Source organism: Oculina patagonica, chromosome 13, assembly GCF_052425735.1.
Source record: "Oculina patagonica isolate OP01 chromosome 13, crgOcupat, whole genome shotgun sequence".
NCBI classification, from domain to species: domain Eukaryota; kingdom Metazoa; phylum Cnidaria; class Anthozoa; order Scleractinia; family Oculinidae; genus Oculina; species Oculina patagonica.
The window spans coordinates 7,695,116-7,713,746 of record NC_135770.1 but is presented as its reverse complement, the minus strand read 5'-3'; the positions used below and the strand labels follow the sequence as shown (position 1 = coordinate 7,713,746).

Here is an 18,631-nt window from a genome sequence, read left to right as displayed (position 1 = left end):
AAAAATGTAAGTCTGGGGTAGGGTAGGGATTTTCAGTTTCTTATAGTCTAGTATAGGGTTGCAAAATCAGCTGAACATGGTCTGGTATAGGGTAAGGGTTTCAAATTCGGCGGCACACCCCCAACCAAAAATATGCTCACAGCTCCCCCCCCCCCCGGAGCTGTGAGCATACAAACCACGCTGAAGATGGCAGATGTTTCTGCTGAAACATGTCTGCAAATCTACAAAGTGTCGTGTTTTGTTAACAATTTGTTTCACAGCTGCCTTTACTAAGACCTTTCAGAAAAGTCGTTCAGTTTGTTTCAATGGGTGAAAAGTGAAACCAAAGAAGACAGCTTTCCGTTTAAACCAATGAATTTATTGCATCTTTGTACTCTGTTGAGCATGTGGCTCTCAAATCTGATACCTTAAAGGGGTTAGGTCACGGTAGTTTAGGTCATTCTATTTAAGACGGATTCCGCTGAAAGTTCGAGCAACGAGTGCGAAAATTAAGTACCAAAAATCTACTCATTGCACGGCAACATTTTGTATACTATTTAAAAGATCTCATCGAAATTCATTTGTCTTAGTGACCCCGCAATTAAATTCTAAAGCATTCTCGAGAAAATTAAAGTCAAACCTCGAAAAAATGTATTAAACGCGCGCCATTTTGTTTTGAACTGGCGCAAGACGTCCGTTTTAACTGAAATAAAGACAACTTCAAATCCATTTTTCTCTCGCGGGGTCAGCTTGAGTGCTAAATTTTTGGCAGGTTTTTGTTAGCTGGACTAAAACTGTTGCCATGCTAAGAGGTCTTTTTGGTAACTTTATTTTTGCCTGTATTGCTCGAAAATTGTGCGGAAACCATCTTAATATTTTCATTAGCAGGAGCCTGGGTTCCTGTCGTTAGTTAACAGCTCTAAACTTTAAATTGGCAGAGCAAATTAAAGTCTTTTATTGGAAATCACGGCCACATAACAAACAAGGATGATTTTCGAGCATTGTAAATGACACTTTCATACAAATTGAGATAAACTTGAAAAATGTCGAGCTGACGTTTTTCAAGTTTACCCAAACGCAATTATCCGTTTAAATCTTCTCGAACTTTGCCCATCCATGCCTCTTTTTGGCCTAAGTTTCTGAGTTTCTTTTGAGTTCTTCTACAGTTTTAAGCCGTTATTGTGATATTCCAGTTAACTCTATGACCAGTTGGTCAGTGCCGAAATTCCCTAAAATTGCGTGACATAGCCCCTTTAATACAACTGGGCATCTATGCCACGCAAGCTAAATCACATCTCGAATTACAGTGTAATTAAATCCCAATCGTAACAACGATGTATCATGTAGCAGGAAAATACGAGCAAATTAGTTGAAAAATTCTAATTGGCTTAATATAAAACTCAGTGGACTTTGACTTGTATTGTAAAAATGTTTTTGTCAATAACTTAATTTGTGTTTCAAGGTTTTTGGAAAAATGCAAATAAACTATGGAGATCATTGATTTGGCTTGAATTTTTTTGAAAAAACTCCCCCCCCCCCCCCTGTAAGGTCTATGATAACCTTAATTTCCAAAATTCACTGTGAAGATTTACTAGCTAAGGCAGGGCTTGAGACTAACTTTTTAACTCACTGGTTTGCTGGCTAGTGGCATGTCAGATTTTACTAGCCAAAAGTTATTTTTCACTAGTCAGGTATATTGATTTCTATCAAGAACAGTTGACTTTTCTGAGTTTTTCAGTAGTAGGAATGCTAGTAGGAATGCTAAACCTGGTAGCCAAAACCTAAATAATTTTAGTAGCCTTTGGCTAGTTGGCTACCGTTAGTCTTGAGCCCTGAAAGTTAAAGTCTGTGTTCAAGCCTAATGGGCCATCAGGCCGGAGCTTATTCTGGTTTTCATAGCATTATGCCACTAGAACTGTTTCTGCTCCCCCCTCTCCCTGGATGGGATGCTAGTCCATTGCAGGGTTACCCCCAGCAGTAAATTCACTGGTACATTTATACATCTGGGTGGAGGAAGACACTGTGAGTGAAGCATTTTGCCCAAGAACACAACACATTGCCCCAGCCAGGGGGCATTAACCATTAGGCCACAACATCTCCCAATTCATTAGGCAGCTGTACTTTAACCCTTTAAGTCCCAGTATCATAACACAAATTCTCTTAATACTTAGTTGGAGAATTTGTCAAACGCTCAAAGTATTTTTCCTTAAGCTTTAGTGATCATTTTGTCAATTCCTATAACCTGTTCTCTTGTTTATGTACTGATGTTGTAAGGAGAAATTTGATGTTGGCACTCTTGGGACTTAACAGGTTAATTACTTCCACCAATCCTTAAAACTGCTGAAATCTTTCTTTGACCTGCAATCTGAACTGTAGTTGAATTTGTCTACTTCCAAATTTTGTGTTTTTAGCAATTGATGGAGATGGAATGATTTGTGCTGTAACGTTCCAAAATGGTCAAGTGCATTTTCGGTCCAAGTTTGTAAACAGTAAACACCGACAAGAAGAAGCTGCTGAAAAGAAGTTCCTGTACCATGGTCAAATGGGAACAAAACCGTCCTATTCAACAGTTAAATCTCTTGGAACTCTTCTAAGTACCTGGAAGCTTCCAGAAATAAAGTTCCGCAATCCTTCCAACACCAACTCATTTTACTGGGGTGGAAAGGTATTGTTGTGAGCTTTGTTCTTGCATTTACGAGTGCAGTAGAATCTGATTTCCATATTTATACAATTAAACTTCGCAGCGTTTATTAAATTTTTTTCGTGATTCAAGTGAGGCATTTATTTGAGAGCGTTATTTATACGAGGGTGGCGTTTATTTAAATTCAATTTATTTATTTCTAAAAATAGTATGGGAACTAAACATTTGAATTCTAAAACTTGAAAATGTAATTACATTTTTTTCCAATTAAAGAGTCAAAAAGCAATCCAGTAATAATCAAGTTTGAGCAAGCCTCAAAAATATTTTCCTTGATTGTAACAATGTTTTTAGATATTGTAAACAACTTTTCAGACACAATTAGTGCACTAATTAATTATTATAAGCACTAATTAGTGTGTCTGAAAAGTCATTTTCAATATCTTAAAACATTGTTACAATCAAGAAAATATTTTTGAGGCTTGCTTAAACTTGCTTATTACCAGTACTTTATTACTTATTGCTTTTTGACTCTACTATGATAATTGGAATAAAGGCGGCATCATAGGCGCTTATTTGAGGGCAGTGTTTATTAATATTTCTGCCATAATGTGCGGTGTTCAGGGTTCGTATGCATCTTGAAAACAGCAGTCAGGAGTTCGATTTCAAGGCCTTGAAAGTAGTTGAAAGTGGTTTTCTGTCCTTGAAAATCCTTGATTTTTTTATTGAACATCAAAGAATCATTATTCAAGGGAGGCGTTTAATCGAATAAACACAGTACTTGAATCCTCTATTTCTCAAACTCCCAATAACTAAAAGATAATTTTGCTCAGTTCACTGAGTTGTACCACAATTCTAGCCCTGGTTTTTTCTCAAACCAATTTTCATTTCCCTTCAAGGAGGTTTCAAAAAATTGCAATTACCGTATTTTCTCAATTTTACGCCCCGGCGTTTATTTCAACTTAGCTTGGTGGACCCGGTGTCACAGCCGATTTTGTCCCCCCGCCGATTTTGTCCCCCCAGACCAAATCCGCTAGCGGATATTGACCTTTTCAGATTTTTGTAAATTCACTCAACCGAACATTTATTCTAAACTAACTTGACAGTGGGACTTGTTAGCCGAACATTGTTTATTATAATTTCAGACGTATACAACAAACGCACAAAAAAAGCAGTTGTAAATTTGGTTCTGCACTTTAGCCTAGGATCAACAAAAATGACACTTGATTTTTCGATTGGAAAACGTTGCTTCGGGCTGTGTTGAGAATAACATAGATTTTCCAATGTGCATGCATGCTGTGTTTGGTAAACACCGAGACTTACCTTGTCTATTTCGTCTTTTCAATGTTCATGAAATATTCGTATTAACATTTAATCGTCTTTTCTTTTATTTGTTTACGACGCCAGGAGTACGATAGCGGAGTATGATCACTTTTGACGGGGGGTCAAAATTCGCGAAGGGGGGACAAAATCCGCTAGCAAATATTGACTCCCGGGGGTCCATATCTGCTAGCGGATTTTGACCGGGGGGTCATTATCCGCTAGCGGATTTTGACTGGGGGGACAAAATCCAGGGGGGTCAAAATCGGCTAGGACACCGGCATTCATTTGACTTCCGCACTTTATTTAAGCCCAATCTTCATTTGAAGCAAGGGTTTTTGTTCATTATTTTTAGCAAAAATGTGTCTGGCTTATATACTTACAGCTTATTACACATTCAGTTTTCAGTACTTTCCAGCTCTTATATACTGTGATGGGTCAGTGCTACAAACATTTATCAGTTGCCACTATAAAAATGGAATCAAACAAATGCCCAATCATTGGTAAACAAATTGTGGTTATTTTCTTGACGTCACTGCTAACCATAGCAATAGTAAAACCAGTTAAAACACCCTTAATTTACCCTTTAAGTGCTTATAATTCAAAAATGAGTCCAGTGACCCCAACTTTTTTAAAATTAAATAAGGATCAACTTGTTAAGATACAACTTTTTGCAAAGTTAAAAAAATTTCTCGGAGCACTTTCAGAGCCACCTAAAAGTTTTGAACATAATTTATGGTGGCTTTGAAACTGCTCCGTAAATTTTTTTTTAACTTTGCAAAAAGTTGGATCCTTACATACTTATGATCATAATTCAGTAATAAGTAATGGGGTCAAGGGACTCATTTTTGAGTTATAAGCACTAGCGGTGTAAATTAAGGGTGTTTTTAACAGGTTTTGCTGTGGCTATTGTGACATGTGACGTCATGAAAATGGCCACAACTTGTTTAACAATGATTGGACATTTGTTTGATATCATTATTGTAGTAGCAACTGATAAAGATTCGTAGTAAAGACCCATCAAAGTTGAAGAGCTGGAAAGTGCTGGAAACCGTTGTGAGCCTCCTTAAGTTCAGTCACTTTTTGCCTATTTTCTTGACTGCCAGGTACATGTATTTTGAAATCATTTGCATCTTTGCCGCAAAATAATTCTCCCGAAATAATTTGTGCCTTCTTAACATAAAACCCTTGGAAATTTTTTTTCCAAAAGTGAATTAGCGTCAACTAGATATACCACCAAATTCTTGAAATTGACATCAAAGGAAATATATGGACTTCACTTAGGAGAATTAACATTTTGATATTTTAATGTACTATAATTTTCTATTCTGGCTAGGTTATAACATGTTATGAAACAGGCGTGCCATATTGTTTGGACCCTCACACACTCGAGACGCTGGGTCCAGAGTATCTGAATGGTCACCTAAACTTGGGATGCTTTGCTGCACATTTCAGAATTGATTCTGAAAGAAAGGTGAACACTAGCTTTAAGTTTTGTATAAAATTGAATTTATAAAGTGTGGATCATGTAGCACATGCTCTAATTGAAGGTCTCGGTGAATAAAACCAGCAAAGTTAATAACTCATTTCAACTTCTTATTTTGCGAATCGGAATTGTTTTGGCAATGTATAATTTAAGCCAAAAATCGCTACCACCCTTTTTCCACTGAGCCATTTCAATCAGTTGCAAAGTTGTTTTGCCTAAACGAGCCTGTGTAAATACAGTTATAATAATTATTATATCATTACATGTCTTATTTAACATTAAAATTATAATTATTATTTGACCACAAGCCCAGGTTGCCATGTTGAGTGAATAGTCAATAACTATTCCTCACAGAAAATGAGGGCAGGCAGTCTGTATTCTCATCCCCAGAGCTGCTTGTCCCTGTTAGTCAGAAGAGCTTGTGCATGAGAAACAAGTTGTTCTGGAGACACACAATTTGATTGGCTCTGATTTGATTGGCTAGATATTGAACTTCCCTTTAAATCTAGCCAATCAAATCAGGTGTCCCCAGAGCCACTTGTTTTTTGTGCACAGGCTTTGCCGACTAAGAGGGACAAGCCAGTCTGGGGACGAAAATGAGGCAGTCTGTTGTTGTTTTAGTAGACACTCAAAAAGATTGCAGTCCTAAACCTACAATTTTATGCAAGTTAGACGTGGGTGCAGGACCAAGGGGAGGGGGTAGGGGAAGGAAGACAAAACTTGAGAGAGGCAGAAATTGAGCTTGGAAAAAGTAGGGACTGTTTATCATCTAGCATGACAGTGTTTTTTTTTTTTTTTTTTTCATTTTTCAGCGACTTGTGTGCATAAGCCTGCGTCCAGGATTTTCACAGAGACCCAGCCTAGCAGTTTATGAATTTGACCCATCGTGGCGTCTCTGTCAGAAGCAAATACATCACATCGAAGGTCTGAATTACGGTCACGACTTTGTCCTGTTACCTGATTACTACGTGTTTCACATGACACCCTTTGTCAAGGGATCCTGGTGGATAGCCACAAAGATCTTGTTAGGGTGGAGTTCACCAGGAGATGAGATGAGGTATCACCCGGAGCTGCCTTCGCGCTTTGTTATCATTCCACGGCATGGGAGTGGTGATAGTGCAGGGGTAATGTTTGTGGATACAGAGCCTTGCCATGTAAGTTTATAGTAATGTTGCTTCATTTCCACAGTTTCAGGCCTGGGGGGATTCGTTAAGGTTTGGAGCAGGTGGGCATGAGGGTTTTGCACCCGTGCAAAGTATCAGAAGTTTACGCACTACCCTCTTTAGTAAAGTAAATTCAGTTCAAATGTTAAAAACAGCCAGGCAAAGCTGTGTTCACAGCTGGTCAATTTGCCCGGGTTGCTGGCCCTTAATTAAACCCCTGGGGATTAGTCCTTTTGATTGGCCAATTGAAACAAAAGTCATCAAAAAGATGTCAAAAATTTGGCACCAACTTTTGTTTGTGGATATGAGGCCTTGCAAATTAAGTTAAATGTGGCTTCATTTCCACTTTTCCAGCCCTGAGGGCACCTCCCTTTAATTGGCTGGACAAAAAAAAAGCCATTAAAAATATGTCAAAAAACTTTTGTTTGCGGATGCAGGGTCTTGCCACTGTTACATACCTGGGGGGACTCCCCTTTGATTGGCCAGTTCAAGCTAAATTCAGCAAAAAGTTGTCAAAACCTTTAAATCGATAAGGGCAGGGTGGGGAGGGGGGGGAGCTTGCCATGTTAGTTTAAAAGTCGCTTCATTTCCACAGTTTCCACAGTTCCAGGCCAGGGGAGGGGGGATAGTTCCCTTTGATTGGCCAGACAAAAACCATAAAAAAGATGTCAAAAAGGCAACAACTTTCCCAAGTGGCAATGGTGCAACGTGCAATACTACAATTATTAAGTAAAGTTACAGAAGATATGTCTTTCCAAATGTCTCAAATCGATGAAAATAATAGCTTACCCAGGTAGGAAAACACCCAAGAGGCAATAATACAGTTAACACCCGCGTATAAGAACCTAGTGATTTAAGAACCTACAGGCTGAAATTGGGCATTTTAATACCCAAATATATAAGATCCTATTTAGGCTGGCAAAGAACAATAGGTTCTTATACAAAAAAAACCCTTATTTTGTAGCCAAAATACTGGATTTTAATTGATAGAAATTGTGAAATTTCTGAGAAACACCATGAAAATTATTTGTTTAATTTAAAATCTTTAAAATACAGAGTATAGAATACTGTATAAAATTATACTGGTGTAGCCTTTATATTGCTGTTAACAATAATAAATTTACATTATTATCAAATACAACTGTAAATATGGTAGCCTATGATACTGAATTTATTATTGTTTAAAAACTAAGGCTTGGCATTTTTGCGGTTTAAAATACAAATGTTCAACCATTATGACATACTAGTACTACAGTAGCTCTCTGAATGGTATCACTATGACAACTCCTACAAATAAGAACCTACTAAGAACCCAATCAGCCTGAGTTCGGAAAAACTACCCCAAAATATAAGAACCCATTCAGCCTGAACCCAAAAATTCTAGGTTCTTATACGCGGGTGTTTACTGTAAACCAACAATAAGCAAGGATAGTAACGATTGGGAATTAAGACAGATTACGAACGCTATTTTTTTCAGAATTCACCTGAAATCCTGTCTAAAAAGCACATGATATTTGTTGCATTACAACCCAACGACAAAAAGAAAGAAGAAATTGTGTTTTGTATGTTAAAAAATCTTTCTTTTCAGTTATTGCAAAAAAGATTTTGGAATCCAAACAGTGGGATACAGCTGTACTTTGCATTCTAAATGTCAGTGTCTAATCCTTCAGTTGGTGAAAAACAGTAGCTTTGATTAATAACCCCCGATCAAGAAACTTTCTGCCTTGGGTTTCAGATTTTCCATTTTGGCACAGCCCAGCAGCATGGAAACACGATCGAATTTTCCGCTGTGTGTTTAGACACCAAGTTTGACATGACATTTGACAGCGAGATTTGGCTGAGCAACACGTCCGTGGCCCCAGGCCTTGCTCACAACTTTACCATAGACCTGGCTGCCAAGCGTTGCACTCGAACTCAAATAGATCGTGCGAGCGTGGAATTCCCCTCCACGCATCCTTACAGGCACGGAATGCGTGGCACGCATTATAACTACTTCATGGCGTGCGACAGACCTGGGTTTAACCTCCCTTACAGGGATGTGGTCAAGGTGAGAAAAATGACTTAGTTAACACGGCGTTGAGGGTCAAGCCTTGGTCGTTCCAGGCTAGGGGTAGGGCAGGAGATGGGGGAGGGAGGGCATTTTGAAGCACTTAAAACTCGCCTCTCACAAATGTGGCCCAGAGTTCGATTCCCGGACCCGGTGTCATTGGTGGGTCGAGTTTGTTGTTGCATAGTTCTCGTCCTTGCTCCGAGGGTTTTTTCTCCGGGTTCTCCGGTATTCCTTCCTTCTGAAAAACCAACATCCTTAAAATTATTCCAATTCGACCTGCATAGAGGACCCGCGCTAAACCAGCTAGGGCAGGAAAGGTCTACCATACGAAACAGCGCCGCGCGTGAGAGAATAATATTATATGAAGAAAAAGGCTTTGCGGGATAAATCATCAATAAACAAAGATGTTTTATTATACAGTTAACGACTGTTCCCGAGGGAAACAAAAATAACTGGTTTCCCGAGGGATCGGTTTTTAAGTGTTTTGTTATACAGTATGACGAAGACTTCGAAAAATCGTCGGTCAACTTTCGCGGGCAAGATTGTACTGTTACCCTCTGACGTCATAGATTATGCATGCATGATATGTTGCCCGCTCAGAGACTTTTGACGGGAAACAGTTTTTATTGTGAGATGTCATGTGATCTCGAATTAGCCAATAAGAGCGCGCGCTGTTGGGGAAAAATTTCTAGCTATAAATCAATTTACTTTGTTTTACAGTTAAACGCTGAAAGCGGCCAGCGTCAAGTCTGGTACTCTCACGGCTGCCTCGGCGAACCTGTGTTCGTGCCCCGACTGGGTTACGAGTCCTGGCGAGAAGGCGACGAAGATGATGGATACGTCATCGTTCAGGTGTATATACCTGAGAGGCACGTAACCGAGTTTTGCGTGCTTGACGCTAAGGATGTTGGGAAGGGACCTCTGGCGAGGATCAAATTGAAGCACCATGTTCCTTATGGTTTTCATGGCACATTTACCCCTGAGGTCTTCACGAATGGACCCAGGCTGGTTTCTAAGCTGTGACAAAGGACATTGAAGTTCTACAAGAGCTGTGCTTTCGAGAACGCTAAAAAGCAAAGAGGTGCAAAAGTTAAATTATTTGATTCCACCAAGCCTTTCGAAAGAACGTCTGTTGTTCTCTGGTGGCGTGCAGTATTTTTAATTTATATGTAAATTATTTTAATTGGGGTCATGATGGATCAAACACAAGAGACAGCGTTTTATCGTTTGTTTAAAGTTGAAAAATTATTAATGCGAAAATAAAACAAGGTGTTCGGAACAAAATAATCTAGGTCTTTGGAATGGTGATTTTTTTCTGGATATGTTCTATGCAACTCTAAATTATGTTTTACAATTTGTTTGTTTGTTTTTCACGTTCGGCCTGTTTGGATTGCTAGGGGCTTGCAGTGAGAGATGTAAATCAGTATAATCTTATTACATAATTATATATTACATATAATAATACAATTGTGAACAAAACGTAACTTGACTTTTGTGCGAGTTGTTTTCCAAAGCTAGTTTTATCTGGCTAGATATTAAAAACATTGGCCAATCCAATTCAGTTTCAAGTGGTCTGTGGGTTTCAGGCAATGTACACTGCCGTGAAGCCCTATTAGTCAATAAATACTGGCTGCGGTCACATCTACGACGTAACTTTGACTTTAGTTTGTCTCAAGTTACATTACGTCATACCTAACTGTAGTTAGTGCTTTCGATCGACTTTCCAGTCACAACAATACAGTTAACTACAGTTACTACTGATAAGCCTTTGGGTAATTTCGAATTAAAATTAGTTCATGACAGCCCTTGTTATTGATCCGTTAAATTTAAAAAGTTGACCGGCAAGAGCTGTGTCCAGTTGTTCCTCTATTTTTTCTACTTTTGAACATACATGAAATAAGGTAAAACTTTTAACGGATGCTAGACGCCGAAGAATTCAAGCTTTATTTTTGCTTACATTGGTTATATGTAATTTCTAGGCATGTTGTTTTTCTTTTTTCCCCTCGCTTTACGCTTTATTTTACATATTTGTGTTCATCTCGCGCGTGCGAAAAGAACTGTCACCTTCTGACTGGTCGTTCGTTTGTAAACTTAAGACTGAGGGCCTGTTTATATGGAAGAGAGTTGTCCCTGGTAGGAGAGTTACCCTCTCCCCCGAACCATCTTTTAACGAGCGTTTATATGAAAAAGTTGTCCCAGTTGACCGAGCCAAAACTTGGCCCTCTCGGTTCAAAAGACTGGCGGGAGCTGTTTTGAAACATCTATTATGGCTGCTTTTTCCAAAATCAGGAACGCTGAATCGTCAACCAACACCATTTTTTGGACTATTTACCGCCGACTTCGATTTCAATTTATCTGCAATTTTGTTTTTGCTGATTTTAGCGTTTGCGCATGCTCCGTATGTGTCAACTTGTCCCTGGTAGGCGAGGCAAAAATAAGCAAACTGTTTATATGGAAAAACGTTGGCTCGCTCCCCAGGGTCACCCTATCTTCAAAGCGAGTGACCCTCCACCCAGGGTCACCCTGTCCCCCGAGCCAACTTTGCAATTTCTCATATAAACGGCTCGCAGCTATTTATAAAGAAACGTACGAAAAGCTCTCTCGCCCGGGGTGGCTCGGTATGGAGGATAACCCTCCTACTAGTTTCAACTCTCCTCCATGTAAACAGGCCCTAAGTCTGCATTCAGTTTTGGATCACCGAGCTGGTTAGAGTGAACAGAGAAGCGGTCACATTACCAAAATTGCTAACTATAGTTATGCCCGTCTTCACTATAGTTAACACAAATCAGGAAACACTGTGTAGGACATATATGATATGACAAAAATTAAACAAAAGAATTTTGTTAATGCGCTGAAATACAAAATTTCTCGGACGTTTCGAGACTTCTGTCTCTTCATCAGCGTAGAAAGCCGTTAACTGATAGCACGCGCTCGTAGATTTAAAAAAAATTAAAGTGCGTCTTCGACATACATAAACGCGCGCTTGTAATGTCACCGAAAAGCAAAGTCAATGTTCATTTCGTTTGGATGCAGAGTCTTGTGATGGAAAATTAGCATTGCTTCTGTGCGACGTCGATCCCGCGTGGTTTTGAACCCGGTGCAGATAACGGACACGAACATGTCGGTAGTACTATGGTCAGGGGAAGTGAAATGTCTCTCGACAGGGAGGTATAAGCCTTCTCACCGACCGTACATGCTCACAAAACCCGTCACCGAGGCGTCTCCCGTTTCACCAATGTCGTGCAGGTGTACCTATGTCGCATTGTCAGCTGACCCCCTGGTGTTTTTACGGTCCGGGATGCGTTGGTGTGTGGACGGGTTGTGCCCAGGGGGGGGGGGGGGTACTTCGGCTTGTTAATGACGGGGATGATCGAATGATTTTTTTTGGGTTTGAAATTTTCGATTCCGGGATTTTTTTGGGTTGGAAAATTTGGCAAGTATTTTTTGGGGTAACTTTATTTTATAGGGGATTTTTTGGGGTATTAAAAACGAACTAAAGTGCCTTGGCACGGCCTTGGCGTATTAATGGTATCATGAATAAACAAAACGAGCGTTCTTTGTGTTATGTTATTGCCCCTCCTGGCAATTTAGGGGTAATTTGACAAGGGATTTTTTGGGGGGTTATTTTTGGTCCAGGGATTTTTTTGGGTAATGTCGGAAGACTTAGGGATTTTTTGGGTCCTAAGTTTTGCCTCCATTCGATCATCCCCGTCATTTACAAGCCGGAGTACCCCCCTGGGGGGTTGTGCAGCGTGGTCGACGACAAGCGAAGGTTCCTGTCTCTTCATCCCTTGACTCCGTTGTGGAGAGACCGTTACGTACCAAAGAGTCACGAAAGTTGCTATCATGGCGATAGGCACACAGGATTTTTTCGGATTCAAAAATTTCCATGGTGTCCGAGTCAAACTTCAATAAGTCCCAGTTGTTGGTTATGATTTTTCTGACCTTTTAGTTGTTTGAGTGGTATGTCAAGACATGGGGGATGGTTTGTTGTCCCGACGGAGAAGAGGAGTCTGATGGCAAAACTTTTTGGCGGAAGACGGTGCTGACGCGTTCCAGTGCCTGATTTATCACAGAGGGAGGAGGATACCGTATTTACCCAAATAAGCGCCGCGGCGGTTATTAAATTTTTCGCGCCTCAAGTGCGGCGCTTATTCGAGGGCGGCGCTTATTTGAGGGCGGCGTTTATTTAAAATTTGGACGCCACAAAAAAGCTAATATTTTGCAGTTATCGAAAATAGCGTATTTTGAGTGCCAGTATTCGTCTCATGCTGAAGTGAGAAGTGGCGCTAGCTGTCCTGGCAAAGTTCGCGGCCTTCACAACATTTACAGAACTGCGTATTGTAAGAATGTTGAATAGAAAACAAATGGGCGAGCGGTAAAACAATCACTTTGAACTACAAAACATATAGTGCTGTTTTTAGTTTAACGGAATTTCTTAAATAAGCGCCGCATCGGGACTGCGGCGCTTATTCGGGGGCGGCGCTTATTAACTTTTTTGTCCCAGATGCGGCGCTTATTCAAGGGGGGCGCTTATTCGGGGGCGGCGCTTATTCGAGTAAATACGGTAGGCGCGCGTGCGAAGAAACCAGCCATTTCATTCTTCTTAGATTTAAAATCGTCATCCTCACTGCAAAGTTCCTATCAGACGTGGGAGTTGGCTGTAAGGAATCGAATTCTTACAACGAACTGGATGAGACGTGGAATAATTTAGGTAAGAGTGAGAATCTGTTTCCTTGTAGTGGATCGTTGTAATAAGGCGGTTGGAAGATGGTTTCAGAAATCGGTGGTGTCGCGATGGGAAGCAAATTTCGTCCAAATTACGCGTGCTTATTTGTTGGACATGTCGAAGTCAGGAGCAGATCTTTCAGCAATACAGCGGTAGAAAACCAGAACTCCACAAATGCTATATTGGAACATAGTCGGTGCCGCCTCCTGCACAAGAGAAGACTTTGAAGCAATCGCCACCTTCGTCAATAACTTTCACCCCAGCTTGAAATTCACGTGGGCCATCTCAGACGATAAGCTTCCGTTCTTGGACTTATTTCGACTTATGTATGTCGAAGACGCACTTAAATTTTTTTAAATCTATGAGCGCGTGCTATCAGTTAACGGCTGTCTACGCTGATGAAGAGACAGAAGTCTCGAAACCTACTTGTATTTCAGCGCATTAACAAAAGATTTTTTGTTTAATTTTTGTCATACTTAACTGTAGTAAGTAGCCTAGATGTGACCGCAGCCACTATAACTAAATCACTTAGCAATGATTAAACAACAACAAGAAGCTTTATTTGCTTGACTACATAGGAATTTGGTAGTATTGGAAAGCTACTTAAATTTAATTACATATTATTTCATTAATTTAGATATCTAGTAAAGTAGAAAGTAACATAACATAACAAAAAAATAATAATAATAAAATAAAATAAAATAAAAAAAAATGAAAAAAAAATGAAAGAATTACTAACAATAATTGTTCATTTAACTGTTCGAAGTGGTGATCATTGTAACGAGATTGTCTCTCAATTCAATGCATGCCGAGATAAATGACTTAGCTTAATATTTACAAAGTAGTCAGTGGAATTCATAAGATGTGATAATAGAGTTTCGCGTGGTAGTAGTCGTAGTAATGAAAGTTTGGATTCTATTTTAGAGAAGAATATGTCTCGTACCTGAGAATAAGCTGGGCAATCTAACAAAAAGTGAGTTTCATCTTCAATTTTGTTGCAATTGCAGAAGTTGCATAGTCTTTCATTGCAAGGTATATTGTCGTATCTACCTGTTTCGATCCTAAGTTTGTGACAGCTTATTCTCAGTTTTACTAATGTATTCCTTAAAGGGTTCCTTCTTGTCGTCCAGCTTCTGAATGTTTTTCTTCTCAAGGTATTCGTGGGACAGTTCCTTCGCAACTTTTGTCGATTTTTTTGTGTTTTCTGAATCTCTATCGTCCGGCAATTTTTCAATTTCTTGCTCGATTGAAGAAGCGAATCGACAAGCCATGTTTTTACTTCGCAGTGGCGCCGGATCCAGACCTTCAGCTAAGGAGGGGCCCACTTGACTATAATTGTTGAATTCTGCGAAGATAATTCCGGCACTTCAAAGAAAATGCGCTATTTCCGAAAAAATAAGGGGGGGGGGACCGGGCCCCCCGTGCCCCTCCCCTGGATCCGCCACTGCTTCGCTGTGTGCAAGATGCCACTCACCACCCGTGAACTTGACATTGCTCTTGGAAACTGTAGGCCCTTAGCAAATGAGAAAGCAGATAGTGACTACATTCCATTAACAACTGCAGTTCGAGCCAAAGCTTTTGTTCGACTGTATCCAATGCTAATTTTTCTGCAAATTGAATATGCAGGGCCACGTGCATTGTTAAACTGTCGATCGAACAAAGGAATAATGGCTGCGGTCACATCTAGACTGCTAACTATAGTTAGGACGGCGTTAACTATAGTTAGCTATTTCGGTAATGTGACCGCTTCTCTGTTCGCCCTAACTATAGTTAGAAAATTTACGCCTCGCTGATGCAAAACAATACACACTAACTATAGTTATACCCAAGCAAGGTTCATGGGTTAGTCTAAAGTTTACAAACGAAAAGCCAATCAGAATGCGACAATTCTTTTCGCACGTGCGAGATGAACATAAATATGCAAAACAAAGCGTCAAGGGAAGGAAAACAAGAAAAACAACATGCCAAGAAATTACATATCATCAATGTTAGCAAAAATAAAGCTTGAATTCTTCGGTTTCTAGCATCCTTACTTCATTTTCTTTTCTTCAACGCCGAAATGCCGTGCAAAAATAGAAAAAATAGAGGAACAACTGGACACAAATAAACAACAAGGGCTGTCATGAACTAATTTAAATAACAAATTATTCACAACCTAATCAGAACTAACTATAGTTAACTGCATTGGTGTGACCGCAAATACGACAGAAAGCACTAACTATAGTTAGGTATGACGTCACGTAACTTGAGACTAACTACAGTTAAACTTTAGTTACGTCGTAGATGTGACCGCAGCCAATATCAACAAATTTGCTCGCTTCATTTTCTTCGCACCTACCGTGTTTAAAGCAGAAAGTACAGGTGAACTCAATTTTGTTTCTTACCGATCAGTTTAAATTAACATCATTAACAGGACACTGTAAAACGCATAAATAGATAGGAACAGGGGACGAAGATTAGGGCAATATTAATATCGCTTTGGTCCATTTAACAGCGAAGGTACAGTAAAAACCCGCGAAGAAGAACCTATTTTTTTCAGGTTAGCCTAAACAAGTTCTTATATAAATGGTAGTTAACAAATTTAGGCTATTTAGGTCCTTAATAGGTACTTATTTTCTGAAGAAAATTTACATTGATCGTAATAGAACTTTGTGGTATTCACCCTATTCCTTGTAAAAAATTTGCATACCACGTAAGTGTTTATGTAAAAATGAAGCACTAATCATTTAGAATATGACATTATATACATGCACAGTAATGCCTTGTCCAAACTTATTTCCCAAAAGAAAACTTTTTTAATCAATTTTAGAAAATAAGAACCTGTTTCCAAATTTAAGGCTAAATAGGTTCTTATAAAAAGGGGGTCTAATTTGCCAATTTTAACCTAACAGGTATTTATATTTGTGCTTTTTCTATCATCATTGATACGCTGTTTAGTCCGACAGTGACAGGCCGTAAAACATTGTAAAAATAATATTAAATTATTTCAAAGGCAGCCAAAGACGGTATTCCGCCAAATGCTGTAAAACACTGTTTAAGGCTGTCTGAACTGTTTTCAAAATTTTCTGCCTGAATTCTCAGCTTCGCCGGCTTTGAAATTTTTATCTGTTCGGCCATTTTAGAAGCATGTTAGCTGTCACGAATGACTGCACTAGCCAGGGCTATTTCAGTCCCGAAATCTCAGCAAAACTTCAGGCTAGAAAAAAGCACCACTGTGAATCTTCCACACGTTTGTGAAGATTTCTTTTCCCTTATGTAACAAAAATTGCATCGTATCAAAGCGATGTGTATAAATAGGGCGACGAATGAAAGTCAATAAGCGGTTAGCTCCAACAGACGTGGTAGAGACACTTAAAAAGTCTGCGCATTAGCTTAGACAAGGACTTCGCAAACTTAAAACCTCAGTGTATAAACCCGACAATATACTCAATCTCATCTGTTTATCATAGAAAAGTGTTTATTATTGGGAGGTGATGCTAATTATTTTGATAAATGTCAAAATATATATAGATATATACGTTTAAGAAAATGCCAGGAGAATAACAACTTCTCGACATAATGGCAATTTCTGTTATGCTCATTATTTTGCATAATTCTTGTATCCTCTGTACTCGATTACTTATTGATATTGTGAGAAGAAATTAGAATTAGATCTTTCTTGGCGCTTAAATGTTTTGAGTCAAGCAAAAGGGAAGTTTTGCTTTCGAAACTTGGTATCCTCTTAGGACACAAAGGAGATACAGAGGTGGCGGACCCTAAGACATTAACGCAAAACATAAAACACAATTACAAAACTTAAAACATTAACACAAAACATGCAACAAAAATCACAAAACCTAAAACATTGACCCAAAGCATACAACAAAATCACAAAACATTAACACAAACAAATAACAGAAACAACATGCGTTTTCGAAATGGTTTAGCGATTTGCAAAATGGTTTTGCGACATGACAAACTGTTCAGTGTTAAACCAAAGTGGTTTAACCTACAACAGTCTAGGTACAGACACTTGAACACCCTGCACATAAGCTTAGACAGACAAAACTGCAAGCAAACTTCCCAAAAACCTCGACATGAATGTATTTTGCAATGAAAAATTACGCACCCTAGTCGCAGTAACTTCTCAGCCCATTGCCCACATCTCAACGGAAACCGGTCGTTTCGTCTACGAGTGGATTCGCTAACGAACAGTTCGCTTACGTCTTTGGTGGATTCGCCTACGTCTGAAGTCGGTTCGCTAACGAACTTTAGGTCGTTTCGCTAACGTATTATAAAGATTCATATTTTGAAGTGTGGTGATAGAACATAACAACGCCAAATCAATCAGCATAAAAGATTCCTTTCCTGCCTAGATTTTGACCATGCCAAAATCAAATTCACTGACGTACCACGACAGTTGTAAACAAAACTAAATGTGTCTCCACGTTTATCCAGTTTGAAAAATTACCTGGGCCTAGAAAACCTAGGAGCGAAAGGAATTCGATCAAACGTTGACCAAAAGTACGACCTAGAATGTTTCTCTTTGTTTAAGCGTGAGCAAAGGGTGACTTCGTTAGCGATTTTTAAACGCCAAAAAGGTGGTTGCGAACTCGGTTGGGAGCGGAACCTTCATCATCCAAAGACTGTACTAGGGTGATTTCAGTTCCGAAATCTCAGCAAAACTTCAGGGTAGGATAAAGCACCGAGCTGTGAATCTTCCACACGTGTGTGAAGAGATTTTCCTTTACATAACAAAAATCGCATTGTATCAAAGCCATGTGTAATAGAGCGACGAGTGAAAGTCAAGAGATGGCAACTGTTGAACCAAAGCGGTTAGCTACAACAGTGTCAACAGTCTCGGTACAGACACTTGAAAGCCCTGCGCAATAGATAGATAAAACTAGAAAGAACTTCGCAAACTCAAAGCCTTAGTGGATATATAAAGCAGACAATATACGCAATCTAATCTCATGCATTATTACAGAAAAGTGTTTATTAGTAAGACGTTGGTCAAAAAATTTTTTTGTTGGGCTTATTTTCTGGGAGGAGGCTTATTTATTATTGGAGATCAGGATGCGTAGTATCGTGATCAATGTCAAAATATGAAAAATATATACGTTTGAAAACATCCACTGAGGAGAATAACAACTACTCAAGACATAAAGACCGGCAATTACTGTTATGCTGTTAATTCACGTAAAGTTTGTATCCTGTGTACTGCCTGGAGTACTGGATTACACATTAACAGTGAGGATGAATTAGATGTCAATCTTTATTGACGATT

At 39.3% G+C, this 18,631-nt stretch overlaps 3 protein-coding genes across 3 annotated transcripts in view; 2 read left to right on the top strand and 1 right to left on the bottom strand.

The window, feature by feature from the left end:
- Nucleotides 1-10,453, top strand: part of LOC144634975 (apocarotenoid-15,15'-oxygenase-like) — a 12,106-nt gene extending 1,653 nt beyond the window's left edge. The window contains exons 2-6 of the mRNA XM_078494023.1: nucleotides 2,391-2,644; nucleotides 5,274-5,411; nucleotides 6,236-6,577; nucleotides 8,322-8,633; nucleotides 9,357-10,453. Of these exons, the coding sequence (XP_078350149.1) occupies nucleotides 2,391-2,644; nucleotides 5,274-5,411; nucleotides 6,236-6,577; nucleotides 8,322-8,633; nucleotides 9,357-9,659 (1,349 nt within the window). The 3' untranslated portion in view covers nucleotides 9,660-10,453. The remainder of the gene's footprint in view (nucleotides 1-2,390; nucleotides 2,645-5,273; nucleotides 5,412-6,235; nucleotides 6,578-8,321; nucleotides 8,634-9,356) is intronic.
- Nucleotides 1-18,631, bottom strand: part of LOC144635400 (scavenger receptor cysteine-rich type 1 protein M130-like) — a 327,613-nt gene that overhangs the window by 80,725 nt on the left and 228,257 nt on the right. The window lies entirely within an intron of this gene.
- LOC144634914 (uncharacterized) overlaps nucleotides 15,167-18,631 on the top strand; it is a 203,768-nt gene continuing 200,303 nt past the window's right edge. Inside the window, exon 1 of the mRNA XM_078493960.1 lies at nucleotides 15,167-15,726. The gene's annotated coding sequence lies outside the window, so the exon portion shown is untranslated. The remainder of the gene's footprint in view (nucleotides 15,727-18,631) is intronic.